This window comes from Camarhynchus parvulus, chromosome 1A (assembly GCF_901933205.1).
Source record: "Camarhynchus parvulus chromosome 1A, STF_HiC, whole genome shotgun sequence".
In the NCBI taxonomy this organism is placed as follows: domain Eukaryota; kingdom Metazoa; phylum Chordata; class Aves; order Passeriformes; family Thraupidae; genus Camarhynchus; species Camarhynchus parvulus.
In genome coordinates this window covers 34,750,451-34,770,501 of record NC_044586.1, presented here as the reverse complement: position 1 = coordinate 34,770,501, position 20,051 = coordinate 34,750,451, and the positions used below count along the sequence as shown (strand labels likewise).

The window sequence follows — 20,051 nt, the reverse complement described above, 5'->3', positions numbered from 1 at the left end:
GCTGAAGGCAGTAAAGCAAATTGTACAGCACATTCCAGGAAAGTGTTGGTGCTGTTGGTGTGAGAGTGTCTTGAAAGATACAAATACCTGCTGAGAGTCAGGGAAGAAGTTGAAGGCTCTTCAGCATGCACTGAAAACCAATCCTGTAGATCTGACTGCAAAGTGTTTAGTGCAGAGGGAAGGTCTTGGTCTTGTCATATCCCAGCAAAATTTACCTAAATTATTTCTGGTACTTCTGATTAATTGTAGCAGTAATTGTTTTATCCTGTAAACTACATTAACTCTATTCTTAGCCAAACCCAGAATAAACTGTCAGGAAGGCTTGACTCTGGTTTCAAGGGAGTAACATAGTTATTTTTAGCTAATGGTGTTAACTCCTTCTCTTCTTACCACAAGTCTCAGAGTTCAAGCTAGTCTCTGGAATCAGCTTGGTATGGATGTCTCCTTGTCGCAGTGCAGCTGCCAGGGGCTGCTGAGTAGTGAGAGGAGAAAGGAACAGTCTCTGAAATTTGTTTTGTGAGTGTTATTGAACCAGAATTATGCTGAATTATGCTGAATTAAGCTTCAAAAAACACTGGAGTCTGAGGTTAAAGAAGAAGAGGAATTAATGAGTGGAGCTTCCTGAAGGCTTCTTTGCAACTTCAAGTACTGGAAACAGAGCTAAGAGCTGCAAATATGGCTTAGCATGAGGAATATGTGTTGGTGGGGTAGGGGGAAGTTTTTGTACAGCCTCAACACCTTTGGCATTCTTTGGGAACCCAATCTTCTCATAGCAAGCATACATCCATTCCCTGGGACTTCATATCATTTACACAGCCCTTTTTCTTCCCCACAGCCGTCTGATTAGCCCTAGTCTCTACCTGCCTCAACGGTCCTCTCAAAACAAGCAGCTTTTTTGACCCGTTACCCCAGAACCCAATTACTTTCCTTTCTGTGGGTCTGACAGACCCACAGTGGAAATTTCTCCCCAATGTGGAGAGCAAAAGATCCTTCTGCTACATTGGTTAAGGTAGCAAAATCAAGGCACTCAGAGAAGCTGGATGTGCTGATCTAAGCACCTTGACTTTCCTAGCATCAGCAAAGGGTATATGAATGAAGGCATAAGCCAACTTTTCTAGTTATAAAAGACAAGACTGATGCCTCACTAGCATAAAGAAAGAAGTCTGCTGTCACAGGCTAGTCATGGTTTGCCTCCTGTTTTGATCTGACTGCGCCATTGCCTCTCAGAAATTATCCTACTTTTTGAGCTTATCTGATAGCTGTTGACCAGGATTGTTGTCTAGAGGAGGTCTGGTCTTTGTCCATGTATGCTCTGTCTGCTGCAATGTTGTAACAGATTAGCTTCTTCCTATCTGGCTAGAAGTGTGTTTTGCTCTACCCAGAAATCAAGCAATAAATGACAGGAAGGGCTGTGTTATGACTGAGGCACAGGGACTGAAGAAACCTGGGATGCTGTTTCTGCTGTAGTCTTCCTAGGTGATCTTCGTAAAATAACTTAAATTGTTTGTGTCTTCTTCTTCTCTGCAAAGTGGAGATAAGAGAATAGGTGAGGATTTAAGAGAATTTCAGAGAATCTTTTATTATAAATATGTTTATTGGGAATTGCTTTTAGAAAAGGAATATCCAATTGTGCAGATATTGTGGCAAACAAAATATGGATTTTATGTGTGTGTTCTCAAGATCAGAATTCTGTGCTGTCCATATGAAGTTTCTAGCTTTTAAACGCATATTTCACTTGGGTGACTGATACGCAAATTGTAAACATTAGACCAGGCAAACAGGGAGTGATGAAAAAGTATTCTGCATAGTAATAAACTAATTCAATTTTGATTCTGCTCAAACATGCTCTCATAGATATCATCACCTGTTGACAACTTAATGAATAGAAGAGCTGTTTCTTTCTACCCTTCCCAGCAAAAATCACCAAGAAAGAAAATAAATAACACTTATAATAATTGAGTCATCTGAAATTGATGTCTATTAGCTCCTGAAATACATTCAAATTTCTTTACTTAATGCAACCCTGTGAATTACATACTTCTCAAAAATCATGGTTTCATGATGATGAAAAACATTACATACCTTAGTGCATAGCCTTAATTTTTAGCAGCTACATTATTCCTTTTCTTCTTGTATTACTCCTTTTAAATTCATTTTTCTTTCATATGGGGAAGAAGAGGAAAGGAGAGATTGTGAACTACAGTTTGAAGGAGTTTTTTTTTACAAGCATAGAAGGGTTTAAATTTGAGGTTTTCTTCTGTTGTCAGCAAAGGTAATTCAAATTAATATTAGTCTTTGCTTATGTGGCAACTCTAAAACTGTGTAAGATAATTTAAGCCACATAATACTCCGATAATTGCATTGAATTTGAACTATTTTTGTAGGATGCTTCAAATGCACTTGTGTGGAGTTGAATGTCACTTGAAGAGTCCTTAAATATTTTGCATGTGAGAAAACATAATAAGAAGCAGGCTTCACTTCAAACTGTCTTACTCTCTGAATCTTTTAATGTTGGAGACATTGAATGCTAATTAAATGTAGTTCTTAAAATGATCTTGTAAGCCAAAACTTGCTGTTGTATTCATCAAAGAGCAGATATGCATTCCTCTCCTGTTTATGTGGAGGTCCATAGCTGGTACAGATCATAATGTCTCCATCAAGTCTCTCTGACATCTTAGAAAAATAAACTCCTTACATGGTCCTTATATAAAGTCAGCTCAATCCTGGGAGGGAAGGATGAGGCAGATTCTTTGATACTGGAGATCACAGGACCTTTTTTACAGATTGTCCATTTCTATGATAAAACATTCTTTCTGCAGCTTCTGTAGTTGAACATGGTGCCAGTGATCCTAAGTTTTTTAAGTCATTGACTTCTAGCCCTGCTGGAGTTGAAGGGGAACTACAAGAGTTCCCCTGTGACTACAAGAGTTAATTTCCGAGCTCTATGAGTCGCCTTGCCCAAAGCTTTTTTGACATGTCAAGGTTCAACATACATGTTCTTACTCAGCTATCAAGGAATTGCTGTTAAAGTACTGTGGAAAAGAATATCCTGAATACATTGGTAGAGACACCAGTCCTTGATAGGTCCTGAAAAAAATGAAAAAGGCAGATACAGTTATATGTGGATGTTCATTGGTGCCGAGTTTCTCTGAGTTATTCTATTCCACACGCTTGACTGTTAAGATAAAAGAATGAATCAACTGTTAAGAATCCTAACTTACTTTAAACTCTCTCTAGGAGTTAATGAGTATAGTCTAATTATTCGTATATTGCACATGAACAGAAACAGAACTGATGTTAATCTGAGTTGCACATCTGTGTTCTGAAGAGCTGCATTTTACCCCTTCAAAATTACCCAGACAAAAAGCTAGTCATGTTTTACACATTTTTAAGAAACAGACAAGTCAGGGTGAGTTTTAAACCACCAGCAAGTAAATCACCTCATTTCCATTGTTTCTGTAATGCAGACCAGTTTGCTGCCAGCTTGGATTTTCTAATTTTGATTTAAACACATAACTTATAATGTCTTTGTTGGGTGGTGGGACTAAAGGATTTATGGTGCCCTTGTATGTGGGACTCTCATCACTGTACGGCAACCCTGTCGTTTTTGTGACGAAGTCTTTTTGACTGCTGCTGGATTTATGATAGAAATAATTCAGAACAGAGTAATAATTTTCCCTTGGCAATTACACTACCATTTGGTACTTTGTCCCTAAGGGGAAAATGAATGTGCTGGGATCTGTCCATAAGTTCAGTGGCTCAGTGTAAAGAACAAATCAAGGTCAGAATGCAGTTGAATACACACTGATGTTTCATAATATAATCTAGATCTTCTGCTTTTATCTGACTCATTAATACCTCATGTAATTTAAAGATTATTTTTGATTGCCGTGAAATTTTTTTGGGGAATTATTTATGAGGGCTATTCCATTACCATGTTCAGTACTTTCTTTTTCTCTTCATTGCTGCTGTTCTCTTTAGCAATGGCCCCTGTAGCAACTTCTTCAGTGCAAGCAGGATAGTACCTTGCTAAGCATTGGTGCTTATGATATTATATGATATGATATCATAAACCACATAATACTTATCTATAACTTCTGGAAAATCTTTTTCCACCTCTGTCCTTCCATAAAAATGATAGATCACATTTTTCAATACATTTTGTCACCAGTCTCCTTCGGCATGAAAAACCTGCTGAACCAGGATGTTTATATAGAGGTAATCTGTCTAATAACTAAACCAGATCTTTTTGCCAGTCCACGTTCCTGTTCTCCTCTTCGGTTTGGCAGGCAACTGTGAAATCAGGAACATAGATAGCAAGACAAAAGTCATGTGATGCCGTGTTTCTAACACATGTTCTCATGTGTTGTGGTGGATACAAAATTATTGACATGGTGGTAAACTGATGGGTTAGGACAGTAAAAATTGATAAAGCAATGAAGCATATCAAAATGTGATCTTTTTGGTTAAATTTTGCCTTTTGTAGTCATGTGTTTCAAATGACTCAGGATGAGGAAAGTTGGCTTAGAGAGGGCTTGTAGAAGCTGTTTTAAGTCTAGGCTGCTTTCTGTATGACCCATGATGTCAGATCAAAACTCTCTAATCTGAAATACTGTAAAGAGGGATGTCTGCTTTTCATAGTTTATACTGAAGATATGTAAACCACAGATCATTTTATATATAACATGAAATAGATCTGTTGGTACTCTTCTATGAATATTTACAGGGCAAAAAAGCAGAGCTATGATATTCTTATCTCCTCATGGCAGAGCAGTACTGAAATAGTAGTGTTCCTAGGATATCCATTGCTAGAAGTCTATATAAAAAGAAAAAAATTATTCTGGCAGGAATGGTACTGGTATGAATCTGCTTTGGGTAGGGAGACACTAGATGAGTTCTTAAGGCTCTTTTAATTCCAGGTACTATAGATGCAATATTGTAAACTTTTTAAAGCTTGCCCTTGAGAAGCGTTTTACCTGAACATCAGTATGCTTTCAGCCACTGTTTATGTATCAACACTGTTTGCCTTAACTAATTTATCTGTTAAAATACTTGCCAAAATTATCCCAGGTTCCTCTGTGTAATTTTTTTAAGGAGGAGATACATGCTTACTAAGATTCCCAGCTGGCTACTGTAGGTATACCTAGAAAAAACTGTGCCTGTTTCAGACTAGACGTAAGATCGGACATCACAGCATTTTTGTGGCATTTATGCTTGTCACCTGGTTTCAGTATAACTCATAATCAGTTCTTCCCCTAATGACAGACAATATTTCAATTTTCCTCCAAGATGGCTAGGCTAGAAAAGAACCTTCTCTCTTAGCCCTGTCTCTTATGCATTTGGACTTTGACAGGCAATATCTGATAGTAATTTTGCTGGACTTAAAGATAGGCAATATGATTGATGGCTAAAAAGACACAAGAAAAATAAGGATTTCTATCATTGACCTTCCAGCGACTTTCTTGAAAGAGAGTAATAAGTCAAGCTGCATGTGTACAGTATGTATTAAACTTACTTACCCTCTGTAGTACCTTTGAGTGAATATTTCTAGGCAATTATGTGACAGGGAAATTACTTTACAGTTTTGCTTTTGATGGAAAGGTTGCTATTTTTAGTTTTCTTATTATTGCTAAAATGATTGTGAAACATTTCTGTTTAACATTTCCACAGATCGGTGTTTTTTTGAACAGATTTCGCAGAGAGACGCAGAACAGGCTCATTCTCTGTTCTGCCTTCTTTCCTCATTTTGGGTATTGTCCTACTCCATAAATGCTTTTGCTGATCAGATCCTGTATAACCATCTTTGAACCTAATTGTTCAAGGCTAGTGAAGGAAAATCCTAGAATCATGCCAGCATCCTTTGTCTGGTTTGCCACTGTTCAAGTGAGCCCAGTGCAACTTGCTGAATTCAGTATTCCCTGGGAAAGAGGAGTCTTGAAGTCTCTCTTAGGACTGGACAAGCTTTTAGTGTAAACTAAGAGAGTGTGCCTGTACTAAAATACAGAAATTAAGAAACCAGTTGTTATGCTTTGTGAAGATACAGAATATTAGAGCATAGCTCTAATATTCTGTGACCACACAGTCACACTGCTTTATCGAGGTTCTGTCTTCTGCTTACCTGGTTGTCCTGGTTGTCATGGTAGTCATGTTACCTCCTCGGATGCTTCACACAGGTCCTAGACCTGTGATCTGAATTTTTCTACTTCTTATACATGGTTTTTCTCTTTTATAGTTTAGGGTGAGAGTTTCTCCTTATATCCTATTTTCTCAACTATGAATGTAAAAATTAGCAGCCTTAGTGTTTTGGCCTTACCCTTACTAAAATCTTTCCTTTTTGGTGTATATAGTTAATAATTTGTAACATACACATTATATACCAGTTTTTATGAAAAAGGTGAAACAATAAATGTACTTACTACCTCTTGACAGAAGCTATTTAATGCCAAACAGTCTAGGATTGCAGTGTATTTGGAGTAAAAAGTTCATAAACGTGGCTTAGTGACTAGGGTAGAAGAATAGGGCTGTCATGGTTTTCCATTGGCATCCATGAAATAAAATAGTGTAAAATATAAAGAACATTCTGCCAAGGTAATGTTCCTGAAGCACTTACATTTTCTTCAGGAATGTTGCTGTCTTAACGGCCACTGTAAGAGGATTTGAGATATGTCTCTGCTAAAGTTCTCTCAAAGGTTCATCTTAGCATCTGGACTGGCCAGCATGTGGTGACTGAAGAGTTTAACATGAGTTGTAGCAGCCATAACCACTTTTCCTCTAAACCATTATCTGAAGTGATGAATTTGTTGTCATTTATTTAATAATGACAAGAATCTCCCTTCATCCCCAAGAATCCTTCATCTCCCTTCATCCCCAAGAATCTCCTTTCATCCCCATCCCTTCTCTTAGGATCGACTGGTTGATGTGTGGTTGAGGGGGTGATTCTGATGACACTGGTCATAAGCTCTTCTAGGGTCATACCCAGAAAGGAAAGGAGGGTCAGGAAAGGAGGGTCAGGAAAAAATCTAACTTTGCCACAATCTGTTTGTGTAAGGTGCACAATACTCTTAGGGAAACAATAGGAAAAGTGAGAGTCAGGGGGTGAGACAGGCATAATTGAATAGTCTGATAAATTTGGAAGTTAGAAGAAGTGAGTGATGAGAGTAACAGCTGTTATGAAGGGGATGAGTGACTATCATCATCCAAGAATCATGATTTTGAAACTCATCAGGAAGCTCTGAGCTCAGGAATAAGAGATCAGTCTCTGAGTTCACTCATGTGTCTTTATGGAGAAGTTAAGCTTAAAAAGAAATAATCTGTTTGTTTCGTGGTGTTGATTTCCTTTCTGCACTAAGTAAATTTAATTTCAAAACATGAACTTAAATGTCTATTAGTGCAGCTATAATAAACATTAATCTGTTTATTCCTTAAGCAGCATGTTTCTAGAGCTATTCTTCTTGTTCCTGACTCCACACTTCTTTAATGTAAATCACATCCTCAGTAAAAATAATCAAAATTTCTGTTAGAAACTAATGATGTATATACAATTTTAAGCTAGTGTACCTCTTTGCTAACATTATCTCCAAGATTTTTAAATGCAGTCAGTCCAACACGCTTATGACTCCATTAATTACATTTAGAAATCTTTACAAAGTATTAAGACATAGAACTCCTCTTCATGATACTCTGCTGATTCAGAAACAAGACCTATAAAATGGAGTAGCCTTCTGTCTTCAGATGCATTGGACTTTGTCCACTGGCTACTCTAAATGCTTTACCATTTTCATTTCATATCTACTCAGTTCCTCAGTTGGCACAGTGGGTGCCTCAAGTGATCTTGTTTTTCATGCTTGAGTATGTGCTGGAAGCAGAGTTGAAAGCAGAGCTGATAAAATGTGGACAAAAATGACACGAAGCAGACTGGAGGGTGGGATAGATACTTTTGAAATCTGTTACATGAACTCACTCACTTTTTTCCTGAGAACATGAAGGGAACAGAGTGTAATTCTTCCGAGAGTGTAAAAAATGAAGGTCTGCAAGATGCGGTGCACATTGCAAGGAAGCAAACTATTTCAAGCAGTGAGGCAGTTTTTACATGTTTTTACGGCAGAGATAAAAATTTATATTAACATGGATGCAATGGTTAATTTCTGTACTAATGTGTGTAATTTTATTGGTTTGCTATATGCTTGCATTTCTTCCACATTGATGGAAATTAAAGGAACATGTGCAATGAAGGAGAAAAACTAGTCTATGAAGCTATATCAAACTGTAGCCTAATAAATTGAACTTTGCGGAATCTACCTTGCAGATTTTAACTATTTAATGAAAAGGGAATCAGTATCTCCTCTCTAGGCAGATGGTTAACTCCTTTTGGATTTAAACACCTGCATTAGGAGAATAATAGACAACATGTTTCTGGAAGGTACACACCCACAGGACTGCACTTTGTTTCTGCAGTCTGGATAGTTAAGAAAAAAGTGCTGTTCTGAAAAAGAAAGTGAGAGCAAAAGCTAAAGCTAGGCATTTTCTGTATTTGCTTTTTAAAGTAACTTTCAAATGCTTGTGTCTGTATTGCATTTTACATGTAATGCTATTATTTCAGAACCCTTCCTGTACTCTCCCCCACCCCGTGTACTCTTTCCCATGCAGGGGGAAGTCTTTTATGATTGCAAAAATGGGACAAAATTTTAGCTGGTTTATTTATAAACACCTTAAAAAAAAAATCTGTAATTTGTACGCAAAGTGCTGGAATATCCTGAACCAAAGTGATGTCACTGGATAAGTCCTTCCAAAGTGACTTAAGGTGGATAGAAGACAAGGAAGTTCTAAAGGAGAGACAAAAGAATGAGGAGAATAACTGTACCACTAAAGCTTTTTCTTCAGCACTGGTTATTTTCAATTGCTGCTGTTCAGTAGCAATGTTTTCTCAAGCAAAATGCCTTTGGTTGTTGATTTTATGCAGACAGCTTTCTATCTTACAAATCAACAATGTAGCGCCTTCCTTTTGTTTTGGATATTTTTTGATTTTTTTTCCTTAAAGGCAATTACTTCTTCATTATGTCTTTCATAGCCACAGGAATCCGTTCAAAGTAGGGATAGCTTGTCTGGTTTTCTTTCATGTGTGTTCATACCTTACTTCATCAAGTCAGTATGCTTCTCTGTGTTGGGAGAGACTGCAAGTTGCTGATTTTTTATAAGGTTGATTTTTATGTCATTAAAATGTGATGAGTTTATTATGTTTTTCTGCATTTTAATTTCATTTGGGAAAAAAAGAAGTTGTTTATGCCCCATCTTCTGAAAACCAATTTAATACTAACTTATTTTATTGTGCAGAGCTGGTTATTTGCCTCAGAATATTCCTTTGGAGATTATGAGGTACCTTTCAGAGGAAAAGGATTTTCTGCCTTGGCATGCTGCCAGCCGAGCTCTTTATCCTCTAGATAAATTGCTGGACCGTACAGAAAACTACAATATCTTCAATGTAAGAGATACAGTCTTCCTTCCTTTCTTTCTCCAGTTCTTCCTTTTTTTCTTCCACTTCCTCTCTCCATCTGTCTGTCCTTCCTGCCTTTCTTCCTTTTGCCTCTTACTCTCTCATATTATTGCCAAGATTTGAACTATTCCCCAGGCAGATACTGTTAATGACCTAGGGATATTAACTTTCTTCCTAATTACTCTTTATTTAAACATAGCAATTATCAAGCTTTGGTTCATTTGCAATTGAACAATGATAACTGTTGTTTGAGGCATATATGACTAGAAGGAGGAAAGGTAATTATCCCTCGTGTAAAATGTTATGACAAATAAAGTATTTCACTTTAAAGAGTCAAAGTATTCTATTCCTAGATTTTCTCTTTTGAGGAACCCCATGGTGATATTTAGGTGGATGCCCAAGATCAGCAAGAACAGCAAATATAGGCACAACTGAGCAGAATACATGCAACTGAAGCAAAGATTTGTAGTCATTATTTCATCCCAAAATCCGTGGTGAATTCAGTGCAGTTACCTTAATTAACAAGAATTAGATCACCGTTGAGTCAAAAGCCCATTCATAATTGTGTCCAAAGGGACAGCAGTAACAGCTCACAGTAGATAATTAAGATAGACATGGCAAATATTTTAACATTTAGCTGTAGCTACACTGAAGCATGGTTTATGAAGTACACAGATTTGACTGCAGCCAGTGACAACTATGAACTCTTGGGGTTTTTATTCACTATGAATTTTATGTAGTCTACATATTCTCAACAGACAGCGTACGGTCGTTTTATGTAATGTTGCAAAGCCTTCAAATGAAGGAGCTTTTTAAAGCCTGACATGCCTTTTTGCTTCTTAAATGTATATTTGTTTGTGTGTATGTGACCACAGACACCATGCTCAGACAGAAGAAAGTTAGAAGTGACTGTGTGTATATATGTAGATGTTAATACAAATGTAGATATATAGATATATAGATAAACACACACACACACACACACACACACACACGCCCCATACATATACACAGAGTTACCTGATGACATGGAAGATTATTTTTGTAAAACATATACTAAGGCCTACATATAAACCAGAGCCTTAATGTAAAATGCTGTTGAAATAATTTGCATACTTAGTCTGCTGTTAACTGTAAAGAAAAATTCTTAGGAGTCTGCCATTGCTATTTCACTTTTAAACATGGTTGTATAAAGAAAACACAATTTTAATAAATAAAACCAGTAAAATTCACAGCTGGGTTATGTTTTATCACTACTGATGGGAGTTTTGAAAGCTGAGGCAATAGCAGAGAAAATAAAAAGTCTTTTTAGTCACAGAATAACATATCTGCTAGAGAAAGCTGCAGTATGAATCTTCTTTTGCGTTGACATATATATATACATGCCTATGCATCTGTAATAATAAAATAGATGCTCTTCTATGCAGTTCTGTATATCTTAGTTCTCTTTTTGGAATTGGTGAACTCCACTGGAAAAAGATTACTCTGAGTACACAGACAGTGGTTTTCTTCAAAACTGGTCAGAATATGTAAAAATGTCCTCTGTGTAAAAAGTAGAAGTTGCTAAAATATATCTTGTGCTTGTTTCGTTCCTTAAGCACACCAGGAGCCTAAACTTAAAGCGTAGCGTCATTAAGAGTACAGAACTTATTTGCAGCGACATTGTTACATATTCTGAAGTCAATTGACTGTGCCCACATAGTGTTTTGACCACGGCTATGGATATTAAAAGAGTGTTCTTTTAAAAGTGAACATGCAAGGTGTAGTCAAGATTGGCCACAAAGTAGAAATTAAGCTATTGTCACTCTTGTAATTTTTCAGCTATGCATTGTGAGTTCAAAGTAGCATGTAATAAACTTTTGAAATTCATGGATTTTATAACAATAAATTGTCTTATACTAGGCACCTAATCAAGTAGCTTGTCTAGAGACTACTTCTTACTATAGCAGTGAAGGAACATTATAAGTGGACAAGTAGCTTTGCTAAGTCTTTGGAGCTGGACATTATTTGAGGGTACAAAGAGAGACCAAACCTCGCTAGTCAGCAGTATTTCAGTTTCAAGCAAAATAAATTATTTTTAACATTAAATATACTTTTCTTTTTCTCCTTAGGAGTATATTTTAAGACAAGTGGCATCAATGTATCTGAAGCTTGGATGGCCAACAAACAATTTAAACAAATCACTTGTTCAAGCATCATACCAACATGAGTACTGTTATATTTACTTTTTTATTGATTATTTGAGAAATATAATTATAGAAATGCACCCTCCTAAAAATTAGTAATGTTTAGCATAAATCAATCGTAATTCCTTAGCTCTGTCACCCCTCTGTTATTTTCCATTCTGGGTTGCAGGGAAAGTAGAAACATGCTGTAAGATGAATTCTTCTTAAGTTGGGTGAACATGATTTCCTAAGCCCCAACTTAATATCTGATTACTGTGGATTTCTAAGAACTTGTACTCATGTGTCCATGAGAGGTCGGGAAGAGTGCCTAAGTGTAAATGGGGGCTGCTTTTGATCCATGACCTTTCTTTAGTTGTTGCAGGCATTAAACTGACACTGAGATTTGTAAAGCCAGATTGTCTTTACAGATATGTTGCCCAACTACTGGTTGCTGTCACTTGTTATAAGAAGTATTTTTTTGTAAACATTCAAACACATTTGTTAAAACAGCCTTATTGCTTTCTTTGATTTGGCCAGAGAGTTGCGTCGGGAAGTCATCATGTTGGCCTGTAGCTTCGGGAACAAACACTGTCACCAGCAGGCTGCAACGTTAATCTCAGACTGGATTTCTAGCAATAGGAACCGGTAAGTGGAGCTGAAATGTGTATCTCACATCTCTCCTACTGAAAGGCAGTACAGCTCTTCCTTTCCTGCCTGCCCTCTCTGCTGTGCCCTCTTTTGCAAAGTTTTTTTACAGGAGGAAGCAGAGGTTGCTGGCTGTCGTTTAAAAATGTCTGTGGGGTTTCAGAATGAATTATTTGACTTTGCATATATGAGCGGGTGGAGGGGATTCTGCCCACTCCTGGTAAATTACTGTTGGATAATTCTATGCTAGAAGATGAGAAGGCAGGTTTTAAGGATGGATTTAAAGGAAGAAAGGTGAGTGAACACCATGTTGTCAGACAAACATGAAACCTGTGTTGAGGTAAGAGAGCAGAAGGTGCTAAACATTTAAAGAAGTGATAGGAGTTAGAGACAGAAGGACTGAGAAGTAAGGAAGAAGATATGTTGGAGGGAAATGTTACAAGGTATTTAAGGGTGAAGACTTGAAAACTAATGTGATTCAGGAATACATGGAAAAGTTCGTGTAAGGTTTCAGAGGGCAGAAAATATTAGAGCTGATGCCTTGAGCATAAGCAGCACTGTAGTGGTTTGACAACAAATATGTAAGTTAGGCTGGCAAGACACAGGTTTATTCAGCTGAGGCAAAGGAACATGGGTCATGGATTGTGTATGAAGTTTATCTTTTAAAGGCAAGCATCTAAGAAATATGAAATAACTGAAATTTCAAATATTTAAGTAAGTAGTGATCTATGGACAATGAGATCAGTGTGGAGTATAGGTTAAGATCACAACTTCTTTAGAAAGAATAGTGGATTTTCTGATTTTGTGAAATATTTACACTGTATACATTTGTACATGACATAATATTTTGGTTTAAAAGAGAATATTTTACTTTCAAATACAAAAGAAAAAGATAAGAGAAACAGTCTCTCATTTTTAGTCACAGTCTTGTATTAGCTTGGCAAAAGAATCAGATCTCTCTAGCCGTACAAGCAAGCAGATTTTTTTTTCAGAGATTTCTGGGACTTATCAGTGTTTGTTTGCAATTGATTTATCTCTGTCTGTCTTTGTAATCTTTAAAAATCCTTTATGGGCATACTCAGTAACATAAGCGTCCAAGTGTCTTTTAAAACCAGCCATGAAAGGAAATTACTTTCCTATATGACTTTGAAACTTCTGGAAAATAAGTAGCTTGAAACTGTTACTGTATACCTTTAAGTAAGATGTGTGTGAGGTGGAGGGTTTTCTTGTGTAAGGTGACACCAGATATATATACTATGAAGTATATACCCCAGGGTTTTCTATGAATTCTTATCATAAGCCACAATAATCAGTATGAAGCTATTTAAAGAGGCAGTTATAGGGAAAGAATCATTGGAAACAGTCTGCAAAAGTAATTTACTTAGATATTCATTTGCAAAATTAGTTAATCAAACCTAGCATTACCTATTAGCATGCACAGCAGTAGATTATTCACTGTTAAAAAAGCTGTCACCCTGCAAAGCTACCTGCCTGTGTCTTTCCAATAGGATTAAGAAAGGAGGCATCAGAAAAGAAAAACATAACAAAACACAAGCTTATTGCTTTACTAACAGTAGCAAGAGAGAAAAGGAATAAATTTAAGGAGCTGTCTGAAGATTCATCTTAGCCTTTCAATGGGGCCATTTTTGGTAGCAGAAGATTGTGGTTGCCAGCATATGATGAGTATTATGATAAAAGCACCGCAGCAGGGCTGAGGAGAATAGCTACTAAGTTAAAGCAATGTATTTCTCAAAGGAACTGCACAGTTTTGAAAAATGGCTGCAGCAAATAATGTAATTACAGAATAGAGATTGACAGTCAGCTGATAAATAGGGGCACAACCTGCAAAGAAGATAGAGACACGCTTTTATCTATTTTTTAAGATTGTAGGATCTGTTCCATCCTGCGCTCCAGAATTTCCCAGTTTTCTCAGAACAGTCTCACATCCTGAATGTAACTAATATATGGGCAGAACCTATTTCCTATCTACTTACACTGAAACAACATTACAAAGACCACTAGTAATAGCAGCTCATAAAACATAAAATCAGCTTGTGTTTCACACAATGAACAACATTCATAGGGTATGTCAGTGTTCTCTCAGGAATGTTCAGATCCTGTTGAATCAGAGGTATCCCACAGCACCTTTACTCAGTTTAAGCTAACTCAGACTGAAACCTGAAAGTAAAGCAAGGGCTCTTTTTCCTGCTTTTTACTAAGAAACCAATGATTCCACAATCAGAATTTAATTAGCATGGTGTTTGAGTCATGCTTCTGCCTGTTTTAGCACTTTAGAGGCAATAACTAGCTCAAGTGCAAAGGGCAAGAAGATTAAGTACAAGATATATGCATAGAGCATATCTAAGAGTTCCAGTTTGTATTCTTTGTCCTCAATCAACTGTTCTGCTCAGTTTGATGCCCTTAACAGCTGCTTGTGAATTTGCTGCAAACAGCCTCCTCAGAACCTGTAAGATTCCCTCAGATCTTGTTTCCTCACAAAGAAGGGGAAACTCAGGCTCCTCTTTCTCCAGACTTCTCTGACAACTGGTGAGAAAAGTTGGTGACAGATACAGAAACTCTGTGTATCCTTGCCTATTCCATTCCTTATCAGCAATTACTGTAACTGTTCTTGGGTTTGCCATTCCCTTTTCTGAAACAAAATCATGTAATTGACTGATGGTTGCAAAGAGCTTGGTTTTGGTGGGTTTGAATAGCCAGAGCACAAAAACAGAGTTCCAGAGAGCTCAGAGATATTTTATATATAGATATATTTTGAGTGTCGCTGTGACAGTAAAAAATAAAGGTTAATTTGCAACATTACCACCCATCTCCCCCCCAGAAACTTTATTCTGGAAGATGACAAAAATTATTCAAAGCACTAGAGACAATGGAATTAGGTTTGTGTCTCAAGATTTTAGTCAAGTGGAAATTAAGTCAGTATCAAATTAAAATGTGATATTAAATACCACATAAGTGCACAGTCAGTAAGTAAATCATATAAGGGAAGTTTCTGATTCCCTGGGAGTTACTGCAGTTAAAGCTGAAATAACCATAAGAGTTGAAATAACTACATAAGAGAATGTGCTATGAATAATACTGAAGAAATCCTAACATTCACAACTTTTTTAGCCACATTATTAATCTATGACTTTTTAGATGTCCTTTTGAAATGTCTTTTCTGTTTTGCTTGTAATATTTAGTTTTGGATGAAGTGTCAGGTAGTACAATAACATCTGTGTTTTACTGGCATATGCTTACAATTGCTGTGGTTTTTAGTAATTACATTCAATCTGGTAAGTCCAGAAATAAATTACCATCTACTCTTCACAATAAGAAAGTGAAGTAATCGTGATATCAGATACTTTTTGCATTTTGTAATTATATACTCTTTACTGTGCAAATAATTTGCCACTGTTCACCAAGTAAAATCATGGTCATTCTTGGCACAAGGCCAGGGATCTTCTTGTATTTTCAGTGCTGTTTGAAAAAGCCCTTAGATTTCCAACTATAGTGCTGCAGATTTTCTTCTGGAATTAGTGAAAAAGCCCAATTTATATGTGATCTACGTACAACACTAGCCTCTATGCATGAAAGTGAAAGTCAGCTGAGAGGCTGTGAAGACTGGAATTTTTAAAGTGACTTAGGTATTGCTTCGTTTTTGGATGCCTGGCTCATAGAGCAGAATCGGGCGCTCAGAGTTACGCTTCCTGCAGGGGGATTTAGGGGCCTCTGAAATGCAGCTGGCAGCAGCCACTGTGCTGTGAAGAGCCTCTTAACATGAGATTCTGAAGTGTGAGTGGGCCCTCTTAGGGTCCAGCACTGCAGGAAGGATATAGGATATAGGAAGGATACCTATATCAAATGAATACGTAAATGGCAATCGTAGAGTATGGGGTCCTTGCAAAAGATGCCTTTCAATGTTGTCACTAAAGCAGGAAAATGACTGCTCCTTTTATTTTCCAGCACAACTACTCTTCAACACGATTTCAAGCAGTAGTGCTGAGATTCCAGCAGTTTGCTGTGCTTTGGTTTATACCTCAGCCCTGAGTCTGCCAATGCAGAAAGCAAGCCTGATGACCTGTCTGTGAGGTGTTTGGGACAGTATTAAGATGCTGCAACACATTTTCCTCTTCTAGCTTCAGCTCAGCCTCTGGAATTTATTTCATTAGCAAGAGAAATGATACAGCTCTCCAGTGTAAAGATGAGAGAGCATTCATCTGAAGGAAAAGGAGCTTCAGTACCTGAAATACCAGAAATACCTAGTGTGCGAGGGGCTTTAGGTGGCATTGCTCATGACCACTTTTTCAGGACAAAATGCAATGGAAAAAAAAGAAGCCTGAGAAAGAAATTTGTTTGTACAAGGAGCAAACCAAACACATAGCATCAGAAGCAGAAGAGATTTTAAGGAGATGTCTTGTTTTGCTGGTTTAGGAATTGGTATATTTTAATCCTTGCAGTTGTTAAAAAACAATCATTATTTCTTTCTACTGAAGATCTGGGGTTAGACCTCAAAGTAGGTCTTGCAGTGTTGTAATCAATGAATTTAAGTAATTTTACTCTTTTTTATAAATGACATTGCTTGAAGGGCTGTATTTACTTCTGACTTGGTGGTGATCTTAAAACAATCATTTTTACTCTCTTAAATTGGCATCTATGCTGCTCCTGTACTGGAACAATGGAAACCCTTGAAACTTTCATGTTGATGTTCAGAAGAATACAGAGTAGAAAGCCTATAACCATGTTTAAATTTCCCTTGTAGTTTGAGAATGTAAAGTTACTGGGATTCAGTCAAGAGCAGAATGTTGTACAAGAAAAGCTACTGTTGGCTGAAAATAAAGATGTTTTTTCTTCTACCTTCATTTAACTGAGCTCATCCCTGTGGAGCTTTCATGTGTGAAGAAATACATTATTCACACTCCTTAGATATAACAGCATTGTGGTTCAACCTAAAAAATTAACAAAATTACCATTCAATGCCTGCCTGAGCTTAATAATCAGCCTTGTTAACCCCTTTAACCTTCACTGCATCTATTCTGAAAGAAAAACATGTTTCTAAGAGGATTAGCATTTTCAGACTACTTGCCTTGGATAGGTTGGGTAAACATGTATTTCTGAAGTTCGGGAAAGAATGCATGGAGAGCTGCAATGTGTGAAGTCCTGGCAGGTGATAACAGGGGTTAATATAATATACACACCTTGATGGCTTGAAGCATAACTTACCACCCATAGACATGAGCCTGTTTTTACAAATATCTCTGTGGGTGCAGGCACAGTTATCTCCCAGCTACTCTTACCATACATAGCTACAGGTTGCCACATATACATTTCTGCTGTCAAAGTTGCCTGTGGATGTATGCTTGCTTGGGGCAAAGTTAAACAGGATGATGTAAACATGAATATATGAGAGAGCTGCTTCGACTTGAGACAGCTGATTTTGCCTTCAGCAGAAAAAGTTCTGATTCTGTTAGTAGGGCTGTGGTGATGCTGTTCTTCTGCTGACATGCAGCACTGAACAGTGGGAGATGATAGTATTGCATGGGACACAGTTGTGTGCACATGTTCTGTGAGATGTTACTGGACCTGTTGGAAGGCCCCAGCTAGTCATAGCCACTTTGCTCTGATTTTTAACTTCTTTAGAAACATAATCATTGCTATTTATTGCTGTCATTTACATGGAAACAAAGTACCTTAATTAATCCCCTTAATACCCCTAGAAAACTTAAGGTAAATGCATTTCACTGATGCTGATGTCATATCACTTTGGGGTGATTTTAGCTTTAATGCATTTTTTACTATTTGTACAATTAATCTTCTGTCACAATCACTCTGATCAGTTCTGATTATGTTTGCAGTGAGCAGTGCAAGCTGTTGCACTGAATTAGGCTAAGCCAGCATCCATTCTGTAACCCATGGGTTAATGAAGTTTGCATTTGTCTGTCGTTGTGAATGAGGAGAAGTAGAGACTGATGGACCCTTCTGAATGTAAATACAGATTTTTTAAAACTATTATGGTCTAATCATCCAGATTGTTCCGAGAAATCTTGGAGTGCTGAGATGGGGCCATGTCACAGGACCAGTGGGAGCTTTGGACAAGTCCTGTTTTAGCCTCAGGTTTTGGCAACAGTTTCAATTAAGAAATTATTCTGGCCCTCAAGTACTAAGGATGGCAGATCAGGTCTATTTTAATAAAATGAATTATTTATTGAACAGACAAGAGATAAAAGACAAAAGATCTTAATCAGAGTTACTACACAGTATAAAACTAAAAGGAACTACTAGTAGATTACAGCATGACATAAGCCAGTGCACGACATCAAGGTACATTAAAGCATGCATTAAAGCTAGCAAAAGATACAGTATTGATTAGGAGTCAAATGTAACTTACCGCTGAAATAATGACAATGTACACAGATTCCTTCACTCAGTCTCAGTGGGAGTAATGGGGAAAACCCCACACATTTCCATGAAATGTGTAGAGGATTTCTGCCTTGTGAGAGTTTGGTGTAGTTTTTATAGTTTGTAAAGGTGAGGTGTCTGTCAGTGAAAATCTAACTTCTCTTTTGGATCTCACATCAACATTAAGGTGCTTATTGTCAGTTGTGAGTTGCTGGACCTGTGTTAACCCTGTGGTGCCAAAAGGACTTGCTACAAGACAGCTATTCCTGTTTCAGTTACCTGACTGGTTAACAAGCAACAGATAAGCTCTTGTGGGGAGCAAGGTGCCCTGCAACAGGCCAAAGATCCCTGAAAAGAGAAGAAGAGATGAACTTTCCTGTTCTGTCTGTGGGTTTCAAGTCAGATCACATCTGTGTGTTGTTTGCATTACAAATGAACCACTTTTGGTTACTAAGTAATGAAATCAGGATCTTGCATCTCTGCACACTAATACTGAATAACATCATCTTATCTTTTAAAGTGTAATAATGTAGATATGGACTTTTTCAGTGGCTACTGTTCTCCATTTCACTTCTATCATGCTGCTGTGATGGTTAGGAACATTAGTTAATTTTTTATCATCTTAAGAAAGGTGTAAATAGTGAAGTAAATGTCTTCCATCCATAATTTGAAGGACTGTGATAACCAGTAAGCCAAATTTGTGCATTGTGAACCTGCACACTTGCTCATGAAAATTTTGTGTTTCCTCTACAAGGAATAACGGATTCACATCAATCCACCTGCCTGAGCTGGTAGTGTGCTTAATTACCTGCACCTCTAACAACTCAGTGGAAACACCACCAGAAAAACAATTACAGGCATGTATAGGAGTGTATTGCATGTCTATAAACAAAACTCCCCATAGATCTGAGGGAGTAGTAAATTACCAGTCATTAATTGAAGTAATTTCAGTGAAGTCTGGCTTAGGTGATAGAAAATCAAAAGTTTTTCCAAACAAGCATTTTTTCTTTCCTTTTCTTTCTCCCTTATTTCTCTATCTAATTACTTGTGGTAGATAATTTTATTTCTGTGTTTCACATGGACAGAGTAGTGCTACTGTCTTGCAACAACTTAGAAATGTACTTGAGTTTAACCGCCTACATAAGTATTTGTGAGAACATGGCCAACAGGTTAATTACTTTTGTTATTTTCTTGGAAGAGGCACTGGGTTCTTTCAAGGGATTGATGCCTAGCAGCTATTTTTGGAAGTTGTTACCAGCAAACATGAAAAAATGAGAGTTATTTTAATTTTTTTCACACATGAGTGTCTGATAAATGTAAAAAAATAAAGTGAATCCCTTCTTCTCTGTTTGCAA

General features: G+C 37.2%; 1 protein-coding gene across 1 annotated transcript in view; it reads left to right on the top strand.

The window, feature by feature from the left end:
* The window catches only part of TRHDE (thyrotropin releasing hormone degrading enzyme), a 210,342-nt gene that overhangs the window by 169,798 nt on the left and 20,493 nt on the right, over positions 1 to 20,051 (top strand). Inside the window, exons 13-15 of the mRNA XM_030959613.1 lie at positions 9,331 to 9,478; positions 11,602 to 11,699; positions 12,193 to 12,300. Coding sequence (XP_030815473.1) covers positions 9,331 to 9,478; positions 11,602 to 11,699; positions 12,193 to 12,300 — 354 coding nt within the window. The remainder of the gene's footprint in view (positions 1 to 9,330; positions 9,479 to 11,601; positions 11,700 to 12,192; positions 12,301 to 20,051) is intronic.